Source organism: Epithele typhae (genome assembly GCF_022376455.1).
Source record: "Epithele typhae strain CBS 203.58 chromosome Unknown BXZ73scaffold_3, whole genome shotgun sequence".
Lineage (NCBI taxonomy): Eukaryota > Fungi > Basidiomycota > Agaricomycetes > Polyporales > Epitheliaceae > Epithele > Epithele typhae.
In genome coordinates, this window is record NW_025954194.1 from 413853 (window position 1) to 434146 (window position 20294).

General features: G+C 59.5%; 8 protein-coding genes across 8 annotated transcripts; 6 read left to right on the forward strand and 2 right to left on the reverse strand.

Moving 5' to 3' along the window:
* Positions 1-14: 14 nt before the first annotated feature.
* BXZ73DRAFT_87094 (uncharacterized protein) lies at positions 15-2802 on the forward strand (the record flags this gene model as incomplete). Its single annotated transcript, XM_048024420.1, has 4 exons — positions 15-693; positions 764-900; positions 1067-1861; positions 1885-2802. 4 exons carry the CDS (start codon positions 15-17, stop codon positions 2800-2802), a joined length of 2529 nt encoding a protein of 842 aa, XP_047882490.1.
* A 1565-nt stretch (positions 2803-4367) lies between these two features.
* Positions 4368-5066, forward strand: BXZ73DRAFT_87095 (uncharacterized protein; the record flags this gene model as incomplete). Its single annotated transcript, XM_048024421.1, has 3 exons — positions 4368-4695; positions 4766-4923; positions 5001-5066. 3 exons carry the CDS (start codon positions 4368-4370, stop codon positions 5064-5066), a joined length of 552 nt encoding a protein of 183 aa, XP_047882491.1.
* Positions 5067-5390: 324 nt separating this feature from the next.
* BXZ73DRAFT_39580 (uncharacterized protein) lies at positions 5391-7816 on the forward strand (the record flags this gene model as incomplete). Its single annotated transcript, XM_048018407.1, has 5 exons — positions 5391-5568; positions 5638-5843; positions 5894-6578; positions 6631-7008; positions 7065-7816. 5 exons carry the CDS (start codon positions 5391-5393, stop codon positions 7814-7816), a joined length of 2199 nt encoding a protein of 732 aa, XP_047882492.1.
* A 986-nt stretch (positions 7817-8802) lies between these two features.
* Positions 8803-11336, forward strand: BXZ73DRAFT_96633 (uncharacterized protein; the record flags this gene model as incomplete). The annotated part of the gene is made up of 8 exons (XM_048027123.1): positions 8803-9313; positions 9523-9755; positions 9814-9985; positions 10078-10195; positions 10264-10552; positions 10731-10897; positions 10951-11058; positions 11111-11336. 8 exons carry the CDS (start codon positions 8803-8805, stop codon positions 11334-11336), a joined length of 1824 nt encoding a protein of 607 aa, XP_047882493.1.
* Positions 11337-11617: 281 nt separating this feature from the next.
* On the reverse strand, positions 11618-12960 carry BXZ73DRAFT_39984 (Ribulose-phosphate 3-epimerase; the record flags this gene model as incomplete). The annotated part of the gene is made up of 7 exons (XM_048018487.1): positions 11618-11732; positions 11799-12078; positions 12228-12288; positions 12449-12531; positions 12593-12618; positions 12691-12703; positions 12855-12960. The coding sequence occupies 7 exons, from the start codon at positions 12958-12960 to the stop codon at positions 11618-11620; spliced, it is 684 nt and encodes a 227-aa protein (XP_047882494.1).
* A 572-nt stretch (positions 12961-13532) lies between these two features.
* On the forward strand, positions 13533-14159 carry BXZ73DRAFT_96635 (uncharacterized protein; the record flags this gene model as incomplete). Its single annotated transcript, XM_048027124.1, has 5 exons — positions 13533-13626; positions 13680-13745; positions 13797-13856; positions 13910-14019; positions 14076-14159. 5 exons carry the CDS (start codon positions 13533-13535, stop codon positions 14157-14159), a joined length of 414 nt encoding a protein of 137 aa, XP_047882495.1.
* Positions 14160-14415: 256 nt separating this feature from the next.
* On the reverse strand, positions 14416-15093 carry BXZ73DRAFT_96636 (mitochondrial cytochrome c oxidase subunit VIa; the record flags this gene model as incomplete). The annotated part of the gene is made up of 6 exons (XM_048027125.1): positions 14416-14454; positions 14509-14558; positions 14612-14737; positions 14792-14814; positions 14873-14900; positions 14964-15093. 6 exons carry the CDS (start codon positions 15091-15093, stop codon positions 14416-14418), a joined length of 396 nt encoding a protein of 131 aa, XP_047882496.1.
* Positions 15094-15343: 250 nt separating this feature from the next.
* On the forward strand, positions 15344-20117 carry BXZ73DRAFT_87099 (D-isomer specific 2-hydroxyacid dehydrogenase; the record flags this gene model as incomplete). The annotated part of the gene is made up of 12 exons (XM_048024422.1): positions 15344-15489; positions 15545-15732; positions 15787-15914; positions 15973-16350; positions 16400-17197; positions 17247-17522; positions 17573-17962; positions 18016-18195; positions 18251-18736; positions 19177-19533; positions 19586-19984; positions 20046-20117. 12 exons carry the CDS (start codon positions 15344-15346, stop codon positions 20115-20117), a joined length of 3798 nt encoding a protein of 1265 aa, XP_047882497.1.
* Between the last annotated feature and the right edge of the window lie 177 nt (positions 20118-20294).

The window sequence follows — 20294 nt, forward strand, 5'->3', positions numbered from 1 at the left end:
CCCTGGGCTCAGCCATGGCCGCTCCCTTCCCCCGCGCCTGGTCGTTCTTCATCTGGTCATCTCTCTTCCTCGCCTTCCTCCTCCTCCCCGCCTTCGCTCAGAACGCCCCCTCCCTCTCGCTCTCGTTGACCACCAGGACCACGACTTTCACGACCACCTCTTCTGCCGCACGCACCACCGCCACGATCACCTCCACAATAGCGACCACCTTTAACGTAACCGTCACTCAGTCCTCGTCCTCGGCCTCGACTACGAGCTCGGCTGCCCCGTCTGCAACCGCATCCGCCCCGCCCGACTTCACCAAGCTCGACACCCACATCACCCCGGCCTTCGGCGTTCTTGGTGCGCTCCTCATCATTACCGGTATCCCCAGCGCCTTCCTCGGCCACAAGAACCGTTGGACGTCCTTCTTCCTCGTCGGTTTCTACACCCTCTCCCTAGTCTGTTTCGTCCTCATCCTCCGGTTCGGCGTCATCCAAGCCATCAACCCGCCCAGTGCCACCCTCCAAGGACTCTTCGTGCTTTCCTGCGCCGTAGCGGGTATCGCGGGCGGCGCAATTGCCATATTCTTTTGGAAGGCGGCAAAGTACTTCATCGGCGCATGGGGTGGGCTCGCCCTCGCCTTGTGGATCCAGTGCTTCAAAGACGGCGGCCTCATTGGTCCGATAGGCTTCCGGTGGATATTTTATATTGGTGCGTCCTCGTGCCTCCGCGGTGGGAAGAGCTGGAAAGCTAACCGAACATATATGCCCACGCCTCCCAGGTGTTGCCGTTGTTGGCTTCGTCTTGTGCACTATCCCTAAGCTGCATTACTATGTGTTGCTCACCTCGACGGCGTTCGTGGGGGCGACCTCCTTCATGTTGGGAGTAGACTGTTACACTACTGCGGGTTTGAAGGAGGTGAGCATTTTTTCGTGTTTCTGCTCAATCTTTTGCCTCTGCGTGGCGCTCAGGGGCTACGCCGGATTGCGTACGCGAAACATGCGTTCCTTTCTTCCCTAACGCCATTCGATCGTCGCCGCGTGCTCTCGGGGAAACATCTCCGGCTGACCTCTCTGACATACAGTTCTACGTTTGGAACATCGGTTTCAACACACTGTTCACCAAGTACACCTCGCACGGGATCCAGTTCCCCGTCACACAGATCATGCAGATCGAGCTGGGCCTTATGGGAGCGGTCTCGATCATGGGCATGGCCGTGCAGTTCCGGATCCTCAACATGCTCATGAAGAAGATGAAGGAGATCGAGGAAGAGAGGAAGGAACAGGACCAGGCTGCGGAGGCCCGGGCCGCCGAACGCTTCAAGGATCTCGACCTCGAGAAGAGCGAGTGGGATCGTCTGCACCCCATGATGCTCAAGCATGGTCGTGCGGATAGCAACATATCGGGCCAGCCCCTCCTAGGCTTGGACGGCATTCCTTCACAGGACCCAGACTCCCCTACCGGAACTCCTCGTCAGCGCTACCAGTCGGGCGTTTCAGAGTTCATGGCCGCCCCGACCCCCACCGAGGAGCTTCATCGTGCCGCGCACAGGCAGCTGCAAACCCCCGGTGTACTTCCCACGCTCGACCTCGGTGGTAACATTGAGAACAACGTTCCGGACAGCTTCATCGCCAAGAACTCTGAATCTTCTGGTGCGGTCCCGCGACCACCCCAGTTTGCTGCTCAGGGTTCCAAGGAACGGGAAACTCTGCTCTCCGAGATTCATACTATTCGCAGGTCTATCGAGCTCCTCAGAACTGAAACCCCCGGCCTCGTCTCGTCCAGCTCTTCGGACGGCCGTCGCCCTTCGACCTCGCGGCCTCTGAGTCAAGATTTCAGCACACTCTCGGCGACTCCTCATCTCCGTCCACCCGGGAGCGTGACCCTCGCGCTCGTATCCAGTCTATGGAACTCGGCGGTCTCGGTCGCTCTAACGTGGGTGAATCCATCGGCCGTCCTACTAGTGCACCCCTCCGCGATGATTGGGACACCTACGTGAACGAACGGAAACTCCTTCAGCCACCTTCGGGCGTCTCGGCTCCCATTGCCACGACTCCGGTTTCCGCTAATCCCCGTCCTTCGCCGTCTCCCGCTGTCATGGAAGCTCTCAAAGGCCGCCAACACCGGGAGAGTGCGATGTCATTCGGCGGCGGTCTTGCGGCTTCTAACAATTCCTCCTCAGAAGACCTGCCACTCGCCCAACGTCCCCAGCACAAGAAGACGAAGTCTCAATCCAGCATGCCCGTAACGATCCTCCCGCCTAAACGCCCCATTGCCCAGCCCTCTCCCACCAAGGCTGCCGACTCTGGATCGCCCCGTGTGAAGACATTTGAGGAGCTCGTCGAACGTCACCGTGAGAAGCTGCGCGAGTTGCAGGCTCCCATCACCCAAGCGCAGAAGGAGGAGGCGGACGTCTCAGCCGCCCGTAACCGCTGGGAGCGTGCAAAGAGCGCGGAGAAGGCTGCGGTGGAAAAGCGCCAGGCAGAGCGCGAACAGGCTGTTCGGGGCAAGATGCAACGGACTGGCAGCGGAAGCGGCGAGGACTCGGACGCCAAAGCGAAGCACCGGCGGTCGCTCAGTGCCGACATGCTCGCGACCATCCCCGGCGGCGGCGCGTCGTCGCGCCGGATGTCGACGATGAAGGTCGAAGACTGGCAACGCCAACAGCAGGACTCGACGGACGAGCCCGCGTCGCAAGCGCGACCCGGGCACTCGCGGCGAGGCTCGACGTCGGCGTCGAAGCGGCTGTCGGAGGTGCCGTTCCCTGACTCGCGCGACCGGCGGCGAATGTCGAGCGCGCCGCGCGACCCTATCAGCTGAAGAAGATCGCATACCATATGAGTCGCAGATGCCGTCGATGGTTACGATACCGGACAGCCTAGATATCTAATATGCACGACACGCTGTTGCACGCACTCTTTACATATCCCCTCACGTAGTTCCCTCCCCCCCTCCCCCCATTATCCTTTGTCGCATTTGATGCCCTTCATGTACATGCATTCCGACCCCGTTTGACCTTGTTTTCGCTGCATATTTCTTGTCGTCGCACATCGGCGCCCCACCATCTCATACATCTGGACACTCATTTCACGGACATGAATAGCGTACAACTCTCCGAATCATTACCAATTATGTCGACGACAGTGCCTGCGACTGTGGTTGTGATCAGCGTTAGTCAAGTCACCGCGCCATGTCATTGAAGGGTCCTTTATGGGTCAAGGACTGGGGCTGGTGGTGGGCGTAGAGAGGCATCTCCCGGGGATACCACTGGATTCGGCTTTTTGGCTCGGCTTCGAGTAGCGATAAGTGCTCAGAATATATAGGACAGAATGTCGTTGTACACCCGACTTCAATTTTGTGACTTCAGGCTCCGTGGTGTTTGCATTGAGCTACCTCATTGAACTGAGCTCCCCCCACTGCCGATCTTCGACACGTGGTCGGATGACGTCATAGTGTATTTGCACGTACCAGAATGTTAGTACCATGGGGAGTATTGACGCAGTGAGGGGAAAGTGTTGTATTCACTGCCCTCCGAGTATATGAACAGGGGAGCATAAAAACGGAGGATGGAAATTAGTACTCGAAGTAGCGGAGAGGAGCAGACTACTACATCATCACAGTCGATAGCTCTGGATAGCTCTGGATAACCTCTAGAGAATTGAAGAAACCGTCCTGCTCTTGATCAGTACGACTACAATCGAACCTGAATGCTTGGCGCGGAGCTCCCTACATCGTGCGGGACGCCCAAATTCGGCTCTACCAGTCGCCCGCGGAATCGCGGCCTCGTGGAGGACATGGCCGCTTGGGGAGCCTTCGGGGGTCCCGCTTAGAGGGCCAGAGCCTCTTCATGGGCCGCCTACGCCGATAGAGACAGATAAGCTTTGTGGTGCGGGGCAAGGGCGGGACAGGCGGACGGGCAAGTACGGCCCAACAGAACGGACGCGTGGTGCTCGATCGGGAGTGCGCGATCGTGAGCCAAAGTCAGAACGGGCGAATGAACAGGGTGGGAGCGTTGGGGATGTGGCGAGCAGCTGGCTGCAACAGTGCCCGACCAAGGATATAGCCCAGTCCACCTCGCCGCGTCCCGCTCTGCATTCCAGGCCCCTCTCTACTCCGTCCAGGCTGGCCGCTGTCCAAGCCCCGGAGCCTCCCGACTTCAAAAAGCACCCCTACGCTCTTATTCCTTCCAACCCCCACTGCGATACACACCCTGCGCACTGTGCCATACGGTCTTGACGACTTCTGCAGCGACTCCAGCCATGGCCGTTCTCCGCTCAAAGTCGGTCCCCACTCTCTCACACCTCCCCGCCGACCAAATCTCTACGCCCTCGTCCCGAGGCGTCGCGCACGACGCGCGCCCAAAGATTCCCCGCCTTCGTAGTGCTATGGTCGTCTCTGCCACCTACACCCCGCACATAGAGCGAGAGGACCCCTTCAGCCTCGCCGGCTTCTTCCCAAGCCCCTTTTATGCGCCCGCGCTCGAGGCCGCGCCCAGAGCACACGAATGGGACTGGTTGCGCGCGTCCACCGATGACGACGACGTGCCAATTGAATACCTCTCTGGGCGCGTTTCCCCCATCTCCAGCGATGACGACTGGTCGGTGCACACCCCAAGCCCGCACGACCTCGAGGACGCGTTCTCGCGGGTGAACGACTTCGAGGAGGAGACAATCAAACGAGAGGACAAGCTGGGAGTTTTGGAATTCAGCAGTGGTGCGTCCGGTCTTTCCCACCGTTTGATGTCCGCAGCTGCCCAACGCTGATTGTGGGTGTCATCGAACAGACACGCTCTTCCTGGCCTCGCGCCGGCCCGAACCTTATGTCGACGACCGATTGCTCTCGCCCTACACGCAGCCAGGTGACCCGTTGGATGCTGATGCAGTCTACGACGCTCTTCGGGCGCTGCGTACGGCACACAGTCTTCCGAAGGGGTCAGCTGCCGTGCATGATTCGCCGTCCCTGGATGGACTCTTTCCCCCCAGACAGACGCGGACGATAAGGTCGACGTCGACGGCGAGGGGCACTGGGGAGCGCTCGTCTCCTGGGGTGTGAGCCGGGTAGTAGATTATCTGTCTCCCGTTTGACGCGGCCCGGGCGGGGTGGAGTATACTGACGGTGATTTCCTCTTTGGTGTCCGCGCAGTGTACGGCTTGTACGGTAGAGGCCTGAGGGCCGTGTACAACTAGAGCTACGAATGGGCCGCAGGGCAGTTGTGTCCCCACGAACGAAGGCGTGAGCGGATTGCCGAGGTGCCGGGGGACCCCGGGACCGCGAATTCTCAGAGGATGCTCACGGGGTCATAAACGGCCCCTTTATAACCGACGCGCGTGGGTAAAAATCGTGTTTCTTCCCACTCCCACAGTGTGCCGTTTCCCACAGCTCGACTGAGTGCTCAAGTTGGGTCCACCATGCGCACTATAATGCCCTTCGCCTCCAACTCCCTCGCCATCCCAATGTCGTCTACACAGACAGCCGAGGCTCGCGAACATGCCCCTACGTCCCTCAACTCCCAGGAGCTGTCCCGTTCCGCGTCGCCTCAGCAGTCCAATCTCAGCCTCCTCGTATGCGCCTTCCCCCATCTCTCCCGTTCGCGTCTCACCGTGTTTCAGGTATCGAACGGGAATGCAGATCTTCGCTCGCCCCCTTCAGGCGTAGGACATCCCTCAATGTCTCCTGGAAACCCGCCCCCATCTCACCCGGAGCCCTCGCTATCCATACAATCCATCCTGTCCTCTGCGCCACCCTCTGGGGCTCCTACGAACGGTGAGTGTTCATATAGAGACGCCATCGACGCGTTTTCACGCGATAACGATCCTGTCCTCGCAGGATCGTCGTCCATGGCTCCCCCACCGCCCCCACAGGTACGTTTCCATGACCCTGATATGTATCCTCGCTCAACGCGCGTCCGTAGCGCTCCTCCACCAAGCGAAAGCTCGACGGTCCCGACATTGCCGACCCGCACAACAAAATCCGTCGCGTCGTCCGCGAGCACATCACCCAAGACCCTTCTCGTGTCATGCCCATGACTACCGTAATATGCCTGCACGCTGCGGTCGCGCAGAAGTCGTACGGGAGCGAGAAGCGTTTCCTGTGCCCGCCCCCCATCGTGCACATCGAAGGCCCCGTCTGGCAAATGAAGCATCAGCATCTCTCCATGTCGGTCGTCAACGAGGGCGGCGAGCGGACGTGCGAGCTCAAGGCCCCCATGGACCACAACCTGACCGCGAGCTTCAAGTTTCTACACGTGACCGGATCCGCGAAGAGCAAGAGCTTCCAGCTGTCCTTGGACATCGCGGAGTCCGTCACGCACACCCCAGAGGGCGGTGACGGGGGCGCGCGCGAGCGTGTGTGGGCGTCGTTCGACTCCGCGCCCGTCACCATCATCTCGAAGCCGTCGAAGAAGACGGCGAAGACGCGCAACATCTCCTCATGCATCCTCGCCGGCGGGCCGGTATCGCTCTTCAACCGCATCAACTCGCAGACGGTACGCACCAAGTACATGACCATTGAGCACAACCAGCTCTGCGCGAGCAATGTTGCTTGGTCGGCGTTCGCGGTCAACGTCGTCCGTCCTCAAGGGAGCGAGAACCCTCTAGGTGAGTGTTTCCCACGGTATGTCTCTCCGTCGCGCGTCTGATCCGGACTCAGGTGGGCCGCAACCCGTAACGTACGGTAGCGAGATTGTCCTGGCGGACACGGTCACGGGAGTGCAAACTGCGCCGCTCATCATCCGTAAGGTGGACAAAGGTCGGATCGTTCCGGACGACGGCGGGCCGGTGAGCCAGATGCAGAAGATCGCTCTGCAGCGCGTCAACAACGACGGGACGCGGCACTACCTCTCGGCTGCTGGACCCATCCCCGGCACGCCGGGAATCAGCGCCCCACCAGCGCCGGGATTGTCCAACCAGGCTGGAACGCATCCGCTGCTGTTCCAGAGTCCGCGGATACGCGAGGAGATGAAGGACGGCACACGAGTCATCACCGACGAGGTTGACGACTATTTGTGTTGGACCATCGTGGGCATCTGTACGTCGTGTCTTGTTTTTGTCTCCAATTTCTGCTGATGTCGCCGCCGTGTGAAGCGAAATTCCAATACACATTCTTTGATGCGTTTGGACTGAACAACAACGTCCCCGAGATGCCTATCACACCATTTCCAACGCTGTTCAATTCGCCTGTGTACCGGTCACAACACAACTTCCTCGAGATGATGGCGGCGAATTTCTTCTACACCGACCCGAAGACGAAGGAGCAAACACCGTTAGACGTCTACGTGGGCAACCTAGGCCCTCTACGGCTACGCATCTATAATCATTCCCCTCTCGCCATGGATGGACGTTTCGACCCGTCAATGCCGTTTGTTCCCATACCGAACCTCTCGCATGAGCCTCCCAACACGCCTATCTTCGATGAACGCATCCAACCAGGGAACCAACGGAACGATATGGTACTCAATCTGCCGGCGCGCCACTTGCACATGATGATCGTGGTCGAGTTGCCGTCCATGCGCGACATTCTCCAAGCGATTCAAGATGATGCGATCCCGGACCCGACAGGCGACCCGGGAAAGCAGAGGACACCTCGCGACAAGAACGAACTCGGCTTTGATACCTTTGGGCGCGACGTGGCAGGGCGGAGCTTGCCGTTGCTCTTTATCCGCTCCTACGACGGGGTTGGCTACCACTCTGGGCGGGTCATCGCCGCGGAAAACGTGCTGCACAACATGGAGATGTCTCCCCGACCTCCCGGCGAGGTAGGGGAAGAGTGGTTGGCTGCTGCGCGGGAAGCCGCGGACATGGCTCCCCACAATGGCTGGAGCCTCAAGGTGTTGTAGAAGCGTGCTGCGGGCGTCTGCAGGGTGAGTCACTGCAGGCTATCATACGGCGCGCTCTGCGTTGAATGTCCCCTTGCCTGCGGAACCGGGGGCAAGGCGATGGGTGTACGTGTACAGTATCCGGATGGGTCCGTGTTGTTGTTGGCTTCGCTGTTCCAAATATCGTCTCGTCTCGATTTGCTCTGATACCTGCTAGTATTTGCACATCTCGTGGTTCGCTCTCTCGCTGTTTTGCATTCCCCCATGTATGTCTGCAGATGTCGGCGTTTACATATACAATGAACTGTTTCAAGGAAAGTCCTGGGTGATGAGTGAATTGGCCGGGCTGTGCGGCGTACTTGGTTGAGGTCCGATCCCAGTCGGATTCCGTATCGTGAGCGCTGCAGCAGCGTTCCGGTGGGCACGATTGAGATGATGGGACGGGAACAAAGCCCGGTGGCGACTGCGTAACTTTGATCTGACAGACTTGACTCGATAGTTCGTGCCAAATTTGCGCTCCTGGTCGAGCAGCGGGGTAGTCATACGCCTTCGCAATGCAGATGGTTGCGCGCATGATGCTGCGATCTTGAATTTGTCGTTACTGCCCATGGGCGTGTGGCTGCGGCTGTGGGCAACAGCCACGCCTTTCGACGTGAACTCGTTCAAACAGCCACGGTGGGATGGAATGTCATAAGGCGCGAATATGTTAGCCGACGCCGCCTGCGCCGTAGCGAGAGAAGTTGAGCGAAGCGGGATGTGTCAAGACGCAACAGTGGGTCGGAGTGCGTCTGCCGGCGGGGAAGGAGAGGAGACGCCGGGAGGACGAGAGGCGCCGGAGAGCAGGGCTGGCGGGAGAGCTTGCTGGAAGCGACGACGTCGATGGGACGGTTCGCCGGCGAGTGTTTGTCGCGCAGCTTGCTCCGCTCCCAGCCGGTCAGCCCTCCATCTGCACCCGGACGGCGCCCCGCTTGTTCGCCGCCAGCCCTGCCCCGCCCGCAGCTCCTGCCATGGCCCTCCCGACTTCGCTCAAATTCTCGGATCCGGTCGCCACAGGCGGCCACTTCCTCGCCCAGGCTGGCACGCCCAGACTCCGTCCCAAGCGTGCTGCCATGCACCACTCCTCTTCCCCCTCTCCCTCCTCTTCTCCACGCATTCCGGACTACCCACCCCATCCGGCCACCCCGCCCCCCGGCTCGCACCAATACCCTCCTCTCCTCGGTGGCCCCTTCGACGACGACCTCTACCACTCTCCCCGCCGCCATACGCGCTGGCGAATGACCCTCGCACTCCCCTCCAGGATCCACCGCGCCAGCATATCCCGCTTCGGGCGCAAAGGCGGGCCCGCTGTCCTCTGCTTCTGCGGCCTCGCCTTCCTCCTCGCCACGTATGCCGTCCACCGACGCTATATGTACACCAGCGACGAATGGCTGCCACCCGGAACAGTCTTCGCCGCGGAGGAGGTGCGCAAGGTCTGGGAGTGGGAGATCCTCGCCGGCCACTATCCCAGCACCCGTCCAGGTGAGTAGCCTTCGGCCCTTTCCCGCCCCCGCCTTCCTTGTCCGCCAGTGCGATCCGTTCCGCGCCGCGCCGTGCTCCGCGAACCTCTCTTCCTCCGTTGGGCCTGCACGGGCGCGCGCACGGTGCCTGACCCGGACGAGTCGGAGCGGTCACCTGCACGTTAGGACGGTTTTGACCCGCCCTTTCCCACTCGCGCTCGCCGCGTCCAGTGCCCGCCGAAGTAGGGTTGACTGTGGCGCTCAAGAACCCCTCCCTGCCCGCGGTAATGCGCCCCCCAGTCCCGGAGGCTCCCATCCGGTACACCATTGGGACAGGCGGAGAGCGCCTGTACCCCGAAGTGCGCGCGGCGAGGCCAGCCTTCGGCCACCCGCCACGACCCATCCCTGGCAGCACTGCGGACTTCGATCTGATTCTGGACAACTGCGATGGGGACAAGGGCATCGTGAGTACCACGTCTGTGCGTCCCTTGAAGACTCCGCCGCTAATCTGCCATCTGCCAGTACATCCGGGACTGTCTAGAGTTCATGCGCTTAGGGGCCGGCCTCGATGACGCCGCGAGGCTTCGGAGGGATGGCCTGAAAGCGGCGCGCTACCTCTTCGTGGCCAGCAGCGAGCACGCGTCAACGGATGTTGCGCGGTCAAATTTAGCGCGTTCGATGGTCGCTTCGAACGGTTGGACTCGCCAGCTGGCACCCCCCGCGTCTCGCCGACAAACGACGCCGTGTAGTGAGACGATCCGCGGATATTCCACATGTTCTGGGCAGGCGAATTCACCGACAAGCCGTACATGTCCATGATGGCCTTCCTCTTCACCCAGAACCTTGGCTTGCACCTCGAGCACCCGTCCTCGGACCCGTCAGTATGCCGACCGCAGCTCTGGCTGTGGGTATTACACCCCTCGGAGAACGAAGAGGAGATGTACGCCGACCTGCGCCGGAACGTTTGGTCAGCCCCCTTCCTGCACCCACGTTCAATCACGCAATCCAATTCAAATTGTGGAACACCACGGAGCAGCTCGACCACACCCCCGAGCTCAAAAACGAATGGCGCGAGATGGGCGGCGATCTCATGCAGAGCGAAGGGAGGAAACGGCCGAAATCGGACAAGAAGGTCGGTTCCGACGTTGCGTTGGATGGCAATTCCAAGGAGGACCACACGTCGTACAACAAACTCCCGGTTATCCTCTCCGACCTTGTCCGCTTCGTACTCTGCCACCGCTACGGCGGCGCGTATCTCGACGTCGACATGCTGATGCTGCGCGACTGGGAGGAGCTCTGGTCCTGGCCGGGCTCGTGGTCGTACCGCTGGTCGCACGAGACCTCTACAACACTGCCGTGCTCCGCCTCCGCAGGGACTCCGCATTGGGCACCTTCATCCTCCGCACCGCGCTCATGCACGGCCTCGACTTCCACCCAAGATTGTTTCTGGCTACCTCCGCGAGGCGCACATGGACGAGCTCCTTTATCGGCTACCGGACGCACTGTTCGACCCGGCATGGAAGAGCGCGGACTACGTCAAGTCGTGGTGGGGATTCAAAACGTCCTACTTCGAGCGGGATCGCCCGCCGTTCCCGTTTTTTCCAGAGTACGCGTGGTGGTTCTGTGGCTGTGCTATGGACCGTGCTGATCCGCGTCTAGCTTCGACAATTTCTTCAACACCCCTCCCGAAACGAGTGCCGTGCCCAGTGTAGCTGGCTTCGACAGCTTCTTCCGTGGCGCGTACGCGTATCACTACCACAATGAATGGTGCGCCCGTCATGTGCGATGTGGTCGCATTCGCTAATAATCTGTCCTGCAGGTGGAAGCCGTTCGATCGGGCCCGCTACTGGCCGGATCTTGGCCCTCGGTTCACGCCGGATGCCGAACCTGCTACTCGCCAAGCTTACCAAGGCGAGCCGTACCCGGGATGGCAAGCGACTCACGACAAGCATGATCTGGACTGGGCGACTGTGCTCAAGCGGACATTCGAGGCGTACATCCGTGGTGATCGACCTAACATGTACGGGGAGTGGATTCATGTGTGAGGCGGGGCGCGCGCCGCATACTAAAGACTACAGCTAGACTCCACCCAAAATACCTCCTTTATTAATAGACAGACTATTAGTTATATACCACAATACTGCCATGACCACAATTACGAATGTATACCTGCTCTCTCACATCCATCTGTCCCTTGCTTTATGTATCGCTCTCACGTTGCACACATTTCGAACAGTTTCACAGAGTGTATTGGTGTTCTACATGATGCATGTCTATGTCGTCACTTGACTCGACTTCTTCAAACCACGCAGTGGGACGACCAGTCCTACTTCTTCGCGGCGATTTTGGCCTGCGCAGTGTCAACCGTGGACTTGAGGAGCGCGATGACCCGTTCAGGCTCCGGCGCGTTGAAGATCGCGGTCCCCGCAACGATCACGTTGCTCCCTGGGAACAAATCGCGGGCGGTGAGCCCTCAGTTGCGTCGGCCCGCACTCCACGACTAGCACCGACCTGCTTCCGCGCAGACGTCGATCGTCTTGGGCCCGACGCCGCCGTCGACCTCGATGTCGATGTCCGGGAAGCGCGCGCGAAGCTCGGCGACCTTGGGCACGCAGCGGTCGAGGAACTTCTGGCCGCCGCGCCCAGGGTAGACGGTCATGACGAGGAGCATGTCCACGGCCTCGGCGATCGCGTCCGTGACGGCGGACGAGGGCGTGTCGGGCGAGATCGCGACGCCAGCCTTCATCCTGCGCTCGTGGATGTGGTCGATGATCGGAAGCGGATCCGCTGGTCGTCGGCGGAGGCGGAGGCGGAGGCGAAAATAGCACCCGTTCGATCACCGGGTCGCGAGATGGGTTGCGGGATCAATGGGCGGGCGAGGGATCGGACATTGAGTGAACCGGCGGCGGGCGGCGGGGGAGGAGGAGATCGCTCACTTGTGGCCTCGAGGTGGAAGCAGTAGAGAGAACCGCCCGCATCAGCGATGTCGTCCACCCACTGTTGGCGTTCGAGCGTGACATGCGGCGCGAGTTTGGGTGGGCGCGCGGGAGCATTGCAGGGCGAGGGCAGGACGGGCGCGGAGGGCGGTACGGCATTCCGCACACGAACGCGGATCTTGAGTGCGCTGTGAGAGCGATGTGGGCATCGGCGGACGCACCTTCTCGGGCTGGGCGACCATCATGTGGCAGTCCATGAAGATGCCCGGGACGCCCTTGGACACGCAGGAGAGGACTGGGGCACCTGAATTGCGAAATCAGCGCCGCGCGAGAGCGCGATTTGACTTCACGGCAGGTTCACGTACCCATGGTAATGTTGGGCACGAAATGGCTGGCATGGGACACGATCAGCTTCAGGAGGCGACAGGCTGATGTGCGCAGACGCGCGGAGGAGGGGCTTTACCCGTCCATCACATCTGCGCGAGAAGCATGTCAGTGGTGAGGACTAGCGAGACCGCCATCGATGCGCGGCATGCAGGAAGGAGCAACAACGAGGGAGCAACGCGAGCAGACTGTGTGCGGATGTGGGGGTTACGAGGGAAAGAGAGATAGGACGGGCGCACTGACCCATGTGCAGCCATTCTGCGCCGCCGCGGATCATGCGCTTGCACTCTGCGGTGAGCTGGCCAAAGTCGGAGGCGAGGACGGAGGGCGAGATAATGGCGCGCGGCATGGTGGATAGCGTCGGAGGCGCAGTAGCAGAGGCGGGGAGAGGAGGAGAGGACGCTGAGCGCTGAGCGCTGGGCAACACAGGCTGCGCGGGCCGTGGGACCGTGGGCGCGAGAGGGCTGTCCTCTGGCTCCATGTGAGGCCGCCCGAGTCCTGAGAGCATCCCTACGACTGTTGCTGTGTGCACGCTCTCGACTGCCAGTATGGCGTATCCTGGCGCGGAGCAGAAGATACATGAGCGACATACACATGTTTTATTCTCTAACATGCTCGTGCGCGGTGCACACGGCGGCGGGAAATAGGACAGGCTGGGTATGACGACGGTGGCACGTAGGACGAGGGGTGGAGGGGTGGCGGTGCAGGCCATCGATGCCTCGCCTCGGCGCTCGCAGGGGAGTGACTGGCCAGTGCCGCCTGTGCCCGCAGTCCACAACCGAACGCCGGCGATCATCCAGTATATAACCCGCTCCCACTCCACGATGGCCCCAACCAACTGCCTTCGTTTCCAGCAGTATCTTTTCATCTTCGTCTTCATCCACCCCCTCTTCGTTTCTTCGCCCATCTTTGCTTGAAGCCATGTTTGCCAAGTCCGCCATCTTCGTCCTCTACTGCCTCGCCTTCGCTCTCCTCGTCAATGCCGCTGCCGTTGAGAACAACAAGCGTGCCGACAGTCAGTATTTGTCTCTCCGGCTCTGCCTTCGGCTGACCGTCGCCTTCGCCTAGTTGGGGGAATCATCAACTCTCTCACCAGCGACGCGGGCTCAATCATCAACGAGGGCACCTCTCTCGGTGGGTTCACTTCAGCTCTTCAGGCATACCCTACGCTCACGTTTGTCATAGCTGGCTCCATCTTCACCGACGCGACCCAGATCATCAGCGGTGTCGGTACTTTCGTCACTTGTATGTTTACTTTCCACTCGTTCGTGCACGCCCATGCTAATTTACGTTCATAGCGGTTGGCGGCCAGGCCGCGACCATCGTCACCTCGGTTGGTGGTCCTGCTATCACCGTCGTGGCCAGCGGCGAGGGTGTTGTAACTTCCTTCGCCGGCTCAGTCTACAATGTAGCAACTGGGGCCCTCAATTCCACCCACACCGGCAACGCTGCCCTTGGCCTTAGCCCTCTGGCCTCCCTACTCCTCTGCTCAGCGGTTTCATTACCGTCCTCGCGAGTATGGTGTTCGGTGCATATGTCGCGTTCTAAGTAGTACCTCATGGCTTTGTTGATGTTGATATGGACTGCTCCGATCCTAATGTTTCTTTTACGGATGAGATGTCACTATTTCTGCAGTGCTCAAGTATAATCAAACCATGTGTAGCATCCCTGGGCTTCGTATCTCTCCCCCCAATGGCAAAAGAAACGCAATGTACAATTTCCACTATCACCACATGCTTGAGGTGCGAGAGAAGCCTTCGAGTCAACAATGATGAATTGGGACAAGCCCTGTACAGCGTGTTATCTACTCCTCGTCGGCCGCGGCGGTCATGTCCTTGTTGACCTACGACAGTTTGAGCATCTCGATAGCGAAGGAATAAATACTGAAGCCACGTACGGCAGAGTTATAGAAAAGGCTGTTCATGCCCCAGGGGAAGGGCCCGCTCGCTGCGTCGTCCGATACTAAGTGCATATTCAAATGATTCGTAGGGAACACATACCACGCCGGTTCAAGTACTCGTACGCGGGAGGCTCCGGGAGCTTGCCACCGTTCTCCTCCATCAGGTGGTGCTTGTGAGCCTCATGTTCGGCCTCAACTTGGCCTACCCAGAGGGCGCAGGCAGCGACTACGGAGGTCTGGTCAAAAAGAAGAGCCTAGCCCTGGAGGCATGAACACTCACTGGCAGGGAAGCAAACGAAGTAGCTGGCACGCAGGCTTAGATGAACAACGCTCAGCTCACGACAGAGGAACAGCATCATACCTAATCTTGCGCCACATGGCTGTCGTCTCTGCGAAGAGGCAAGAACACCGCTGAGCATCGTTTGCTCAGGTTCGGGACAAAACGGACGCACCGGCAGCGTGAGCGGTCGTCGCCGCCTGCTGCTCAAGGTACGACTTGCCAGCAGCAGCAGCAAAGCCGCGGGAGGCAGGGATGGTGCGCGGGACCGCGCGCAGCGCAGCGCGACGGGCAATGAGGGACATGTTGGAGAGCAGGAGGTGGTGATGGATGGGATGCAAGCGGAAGGCCACGGCCTGTCGCGTCGTTTGGCTGTCGGACTCGGCGGGGCGAGACGGTCGGGAACCCTGCTTAGATAAGCTTCCGTTTTCGGGATCGCAGACGCCCGTAGTGCATAGGCGCTCGCGCGCGCACGCTGACGCGTCCCGAGGTAGACGGGGACGCGTCTGAGGCGGGTGTACGCACTCTCCTCTTCCGCTCCTTCTCTCCACGACCATGGGTGTCCCCTCCCAGTCATCCGCCGCGGGCGTGCTCGCACTCCTTTCGGACCCCGAACCGCTGCTCAAACAGTATGCGCTCAAGGCCCTCAACCAGCTCGTGCCTCAATTCTGGGCTGAGATCTCAGAGCACATTGCGCTTATGTATGTCGTCGTGGTCGCCCGCGCTCGACGTCGCTCACACCCGCTGTTTCTACAGCGAATCGCTCTATGAAGGCGAGGGTCTTCCTCAGGAGGCGCATGACTCTGCTGCCTTGCTCGCGAGCAAGGTTTACTATTACCTTGGGGAGTACGATGAGGCACTGTCCTTCGCTCTCGGCGCAGGAAGCGCGTTTGTGGCCGACAGCCGCAATCCAGGAGCCGGGGAGTATGTGGAGACAGTAGTCTGTGAGTAGCCAACCGATGCGCGCGCGGTGCCCAAACTAACCTCTCGCCGTTCAGCCAAGGCCATTGACCGCTACATCTCAAGCCGGAATGCTGAGCAGTCGGAAGGCAGGATCGACCCGAGGCTGCAAGGTATCATCGAAGGAATCTTTGGCAGGTGCATCGAGGATGGCGAGTACAGACAGGTGAGTGCCACTCACGGACAGTCGGCACTTTGTTTTGCTCATCGAGCACCACTCCCAGGCAATCGGCATCGCGCTGGAGTCCAGGCGACTGGACATTATCAAGTCTATCTATGAGCAAACGCGCGATACGACCCTTCTCTCCTACGCCATGGAGGCGGTTCTGGACACCGCCTTTCCGCTCGCCTACCGCGACCAAGTTCTCAAGTTCCTGTTCCCTCTCTTCCCAGCACCTACCGGCGATGCGAAGACAGCGCATGTGTATGCGCTAACGCGCATCCTCGTCACTCTCAACTCCCCTGAGATGACCATCAACTTCTTCACCTCACTCGTACCGGCGCAGAAACTTCTTGCATACCAGTTCGCGTTTGATCTCGTGGAGGGTGGTGGCCAGGACTTCTTGGAGGTTGTGAGGAAAGACCTTCCCGAAGGCGACGAAGTGCGCGGATTTTTTCTTCATTCCGTGCTCAGTCTAACTTCGCATACAGGCAACGAAGCCCATCTACGACCAGCTCCGCAAGATCCTTCTTGGTCAGGAGTCCATCAAACTATACCTTGAATTCCTTAAACGCAACAACAAGGTGGACATGCTCATCCTCAAGAACACCAAGGATGCCTTGGAGCCCCGTTCGTCGATCTACCACTCCGCCCTTACTCTCCAAAACGCGTTCATGCACGCTGGTACCACGTCGGACGTGTTTTTGCGGGAGAACCTCGAATGGCTCGCGCTCGCCAACAACTGGTCGAAGTTTTCGGCTGCCGCCGCCATTGGTGTCATCCACAAAGGCCACTTCCAGGAGAGCATGGCTATCCTCGGTCCGTACCTTCCTGCTCAGGGCGCGGAATCCAGCACCGGTAGCGCCGCCTACTCGGAGGGTGGTGCGCTGTACGCTCTCGGTCTGGTGAACGCGGGATGCGGCAGCGGGCAGGAAGTCGAGGCTTACCTCCGTACCCTCATCAAGAGCACCAACAGTGAGGTTGTCCAGCACGGCGCAGCCCTCGGTCTCGGCGTTGCTGGTATGGGTGGCAAGAGCGCGGAAGCTTACGACGACCTGAAGCAAACGCTGTTCTCCGATTCCGCCGTTGCAGGCGAGGCAGCCGGGTATGCAATGGGTCTCATCATGCTCGGCACTGCAGACGCGACGAGTGCGGACGAGATGCTCACCTATGCGAGGGAAACCCAACACGAGAAAATTATCCGCGGTCTCGCAGTAGGTCTCGCGCTCATCTTTTACGGACGTCAAGAAGAGGCGGATGAAATGGTGAAGATGCTCATGGCGGAGAAGGTGCGCTTCCTGGATAATCGGGTGGATCAAATGCTCATAGACGATGCAGGACCCAATTCTCCGCTATGGCGGTGTTTATACGCTCGCGTTGGCCTACGCTGGGACTTCCAACAACGCCGCCATTCGTCAACTTCTCCACGTCGCCGTCTCGGACACCTCGGATGATGTACGTAGGGCTGCGGTTACCAGTCTGGCGTTCCTGCTTTTCAAGAACCCGGCACAAGTTCCCCGTATCGTTCAGCTGCTCTCGGAAAGCTACAACCCCCATGTCCGTTGTGGTGCTACCCTGGCTCTTGGTATTGCATGCGCTGGTACCGGTCTTCAGGTATGTTCGTCTGGACTGTTGTTGACGGCAAGGCTGATCAGTTTGCGTAGGATGCCGTTGACATTCTCGAACCCATGACCCGTGACAGTGTCGACTTCGTCCGCCAAGGCGCTCTCATCTCGTTGGGCATGATTCTTGTCGAGCAGTCCGAGGCATCGTCGCCTTCCCTCGCATCCACCCGCGCCCTCTTCGCAAAGATCGTCTCCGACAAGCATGACGACCCAATGGCCAGGTTTGGTGCCGCTCTTGGTCAGGGTCTCATCGACGCAGGTGGCCGTAATGTCACCATCAGCCTGCAAAGCCGCGCCGGCAGTCGCAACACGGCGGCGATTGTTGGTATGGTGCTCTTCTGCCAGTTCTGGTACTGGTATCCCCTCGCCCATTGCGCTTGCCTTGCTTTCGAGCCCACGGGTATCATCGGCCTCGATGAGAACCTCAAGGTATGCACTTTCTTCTATCATGTGAGAAAGCGAAATTGAGTAATGTTTTTCAGGCACCTAAGTTCGACTTTACCTCCAATGCGAAGCCGAGCTTGTTCGCGTACCCTTCTGCGATGAAACCCCCAAAGAAGGAGGCCGTTGCCAAAGTTGCTACGGCTGTGCTTTCGACTACGGCCAAGGCAAAGGCTCGTGAAAAGAGGAAGGCCGCTGAACAGGGCGAAGTCAGCCCTACGGTGAGTGGGGCAGGATATGCGTTTGGAGTGATTACTCACTTTCCTCTTCGCCCAGGATGACAAGAAAGACGGCGATGTTGAAATGAAGGGTGCTGAATCATCCACTTCGCGACACGGCGACGTCTCTCCGATCTCACTTGCGGAAGGCACACCAAAATCTCGCAAGTCCGAGGTCCCTTCAGAGAAGCTGTCAAACTTCTCGCGAGTCACGCCCGCGCAGCTCGCCTACATCACGTTTGCATCGGGCAGCCGTTATCAACCTGTGCGCGTCGTGTCCACCCGTCCACCGCCCTCTACCAAGACGCCAAAGACGGCATCCTCCCTGGCGCTTGCGGTGGAGCGGTACGCGGGTGGTGGTGGTATCCTCATCATGGCGGACACCCGTCCGGAAGAGGACGCCGAGTACATTGAGTTCGAGACGCAGCCCGTCCCTCAGGCCGCTCCAGGTGTGGCTGCTCACAGCACGCCGCCAATGACGCCCGGCCGCCATATCGCGTTAGATGAGAACGCGCCCGAAGCCCCTCTCCCGGAGGCGTTTGAGGTACGCTCACATTCTCTTGCGAGTTTAGAAATGCGTGCTCACGAAGATCCATAGTACCCTTTCGATCATGATACGTAGAATGCAATGTTGTGTAGTTATACTTCGGACTTATTCAATTCAGCTTCTGTCTCTACGTCCCGTGTCCGTCCATGTGTTCATGTGCTGATTGAGCGAGCAATACTGTCGGTGCAAAAATGTCGTCATACTCGTGTGAGCCACTGGCGACAGCGATAAGCTCACAATCTATAGGTGCATGAGAGAATCAGTACTCAGAGTCTCTCGGACGATCCACCACCATGACCTCTGGACCAGTGCGCGTTGCTATCCTTGATGATTACCAGAATGTGGCCTTCAAGTTCGCGGATTGGTCCGGCATCAAAGACCATCTCGCCATAGACTCGTATCCGGACACTACTGCCGATGAAGATGCACTAGCAAAGAGGCTGGAGCCTTACACAATCATCTGTGCGATGCGGGAGCGCACCAAGTTCACGGCCACCCTTTTGGATCGGCTCCCCAACCTGAAGTTGATCGCCACCACAGGTCCCTACAATAGGGGCATCGACGTCGCATATGCGAAGACGAAGGGCGTGGTCGTTTCGGGGACTGGAGGCAAAGGGAACTCGACGCTGGAACACATATGGGCACTCATTCTGGCCACGGTGCGGTATATCACCGTGGAAGATGCGCGGGTGAAGGCGAGCGCAACGCCGTGGCAGGCCACCGTTCCTATGGGCCTGTCCGGGAGGGTCCTCGGTCTCGTCGGTGCGGGCAGGTTGGGTGCGGCGACGGCGAAGGTGCGCTGTTGTGCCAGAGACCCGAGTCGGTTGCTCAATTACGCGAGGGCAGATTGCGAAGGCATTCGACATGGAGGTCGTCGCATGGTCCCCGAACTTGACCCCTGGACGCGCCGCAGAGGCCGGGGTTGAGTTCGTCGCGACGAAGGAGGAGCTGTTCGCGCGGAGCGACGTCGTGTCGGTGCACATGGTGTTGTCGGACAAGACGTGCAGGATGATCACGGCGAGTGACTTTGCGGCCATGAAGCCGACCGCGTTCTTCATCAACACGTCCCGCGGCCCGCTTGTGGACGAGCCGGCGATGATCGAGGCACTGAAGGCAGGGAAGTTCGCGGGGGCAGGACTGGACGTGTTTGAGGAGGAGCCGCTACCGCTGGAACATCCCCTGCGGAAGCTGGCGAACGTGACACTGAGCCCGCACACGGGGTACGTGAGCGACTCGAACTACGAGGTCAGTAAAGTGTTGTTAGATTATCAGATGAGGCAGATTGCTGATCATGCCTGCGTGACAGGTGTTCTGGGGTGACACGGTCCAGAACATCGCCGCGTTTCTCGAGGGGCACCCAACACGCGTGGTGGGCTAGCGGGGCGTGTGGTCGGAGCGGTAAATACTGTAGCTGGCGAGCGTGCATTCTTTTGTCGTCTCTCACAAAAGACGATTCACGACCATTCGAGTCAAGGAGCGCGTGACGTGACAAATGCATGAGTGTCACAATCTGTGGCTTGATTTGGACAGGCTTTGCGCGTCCTGGACCGCATCC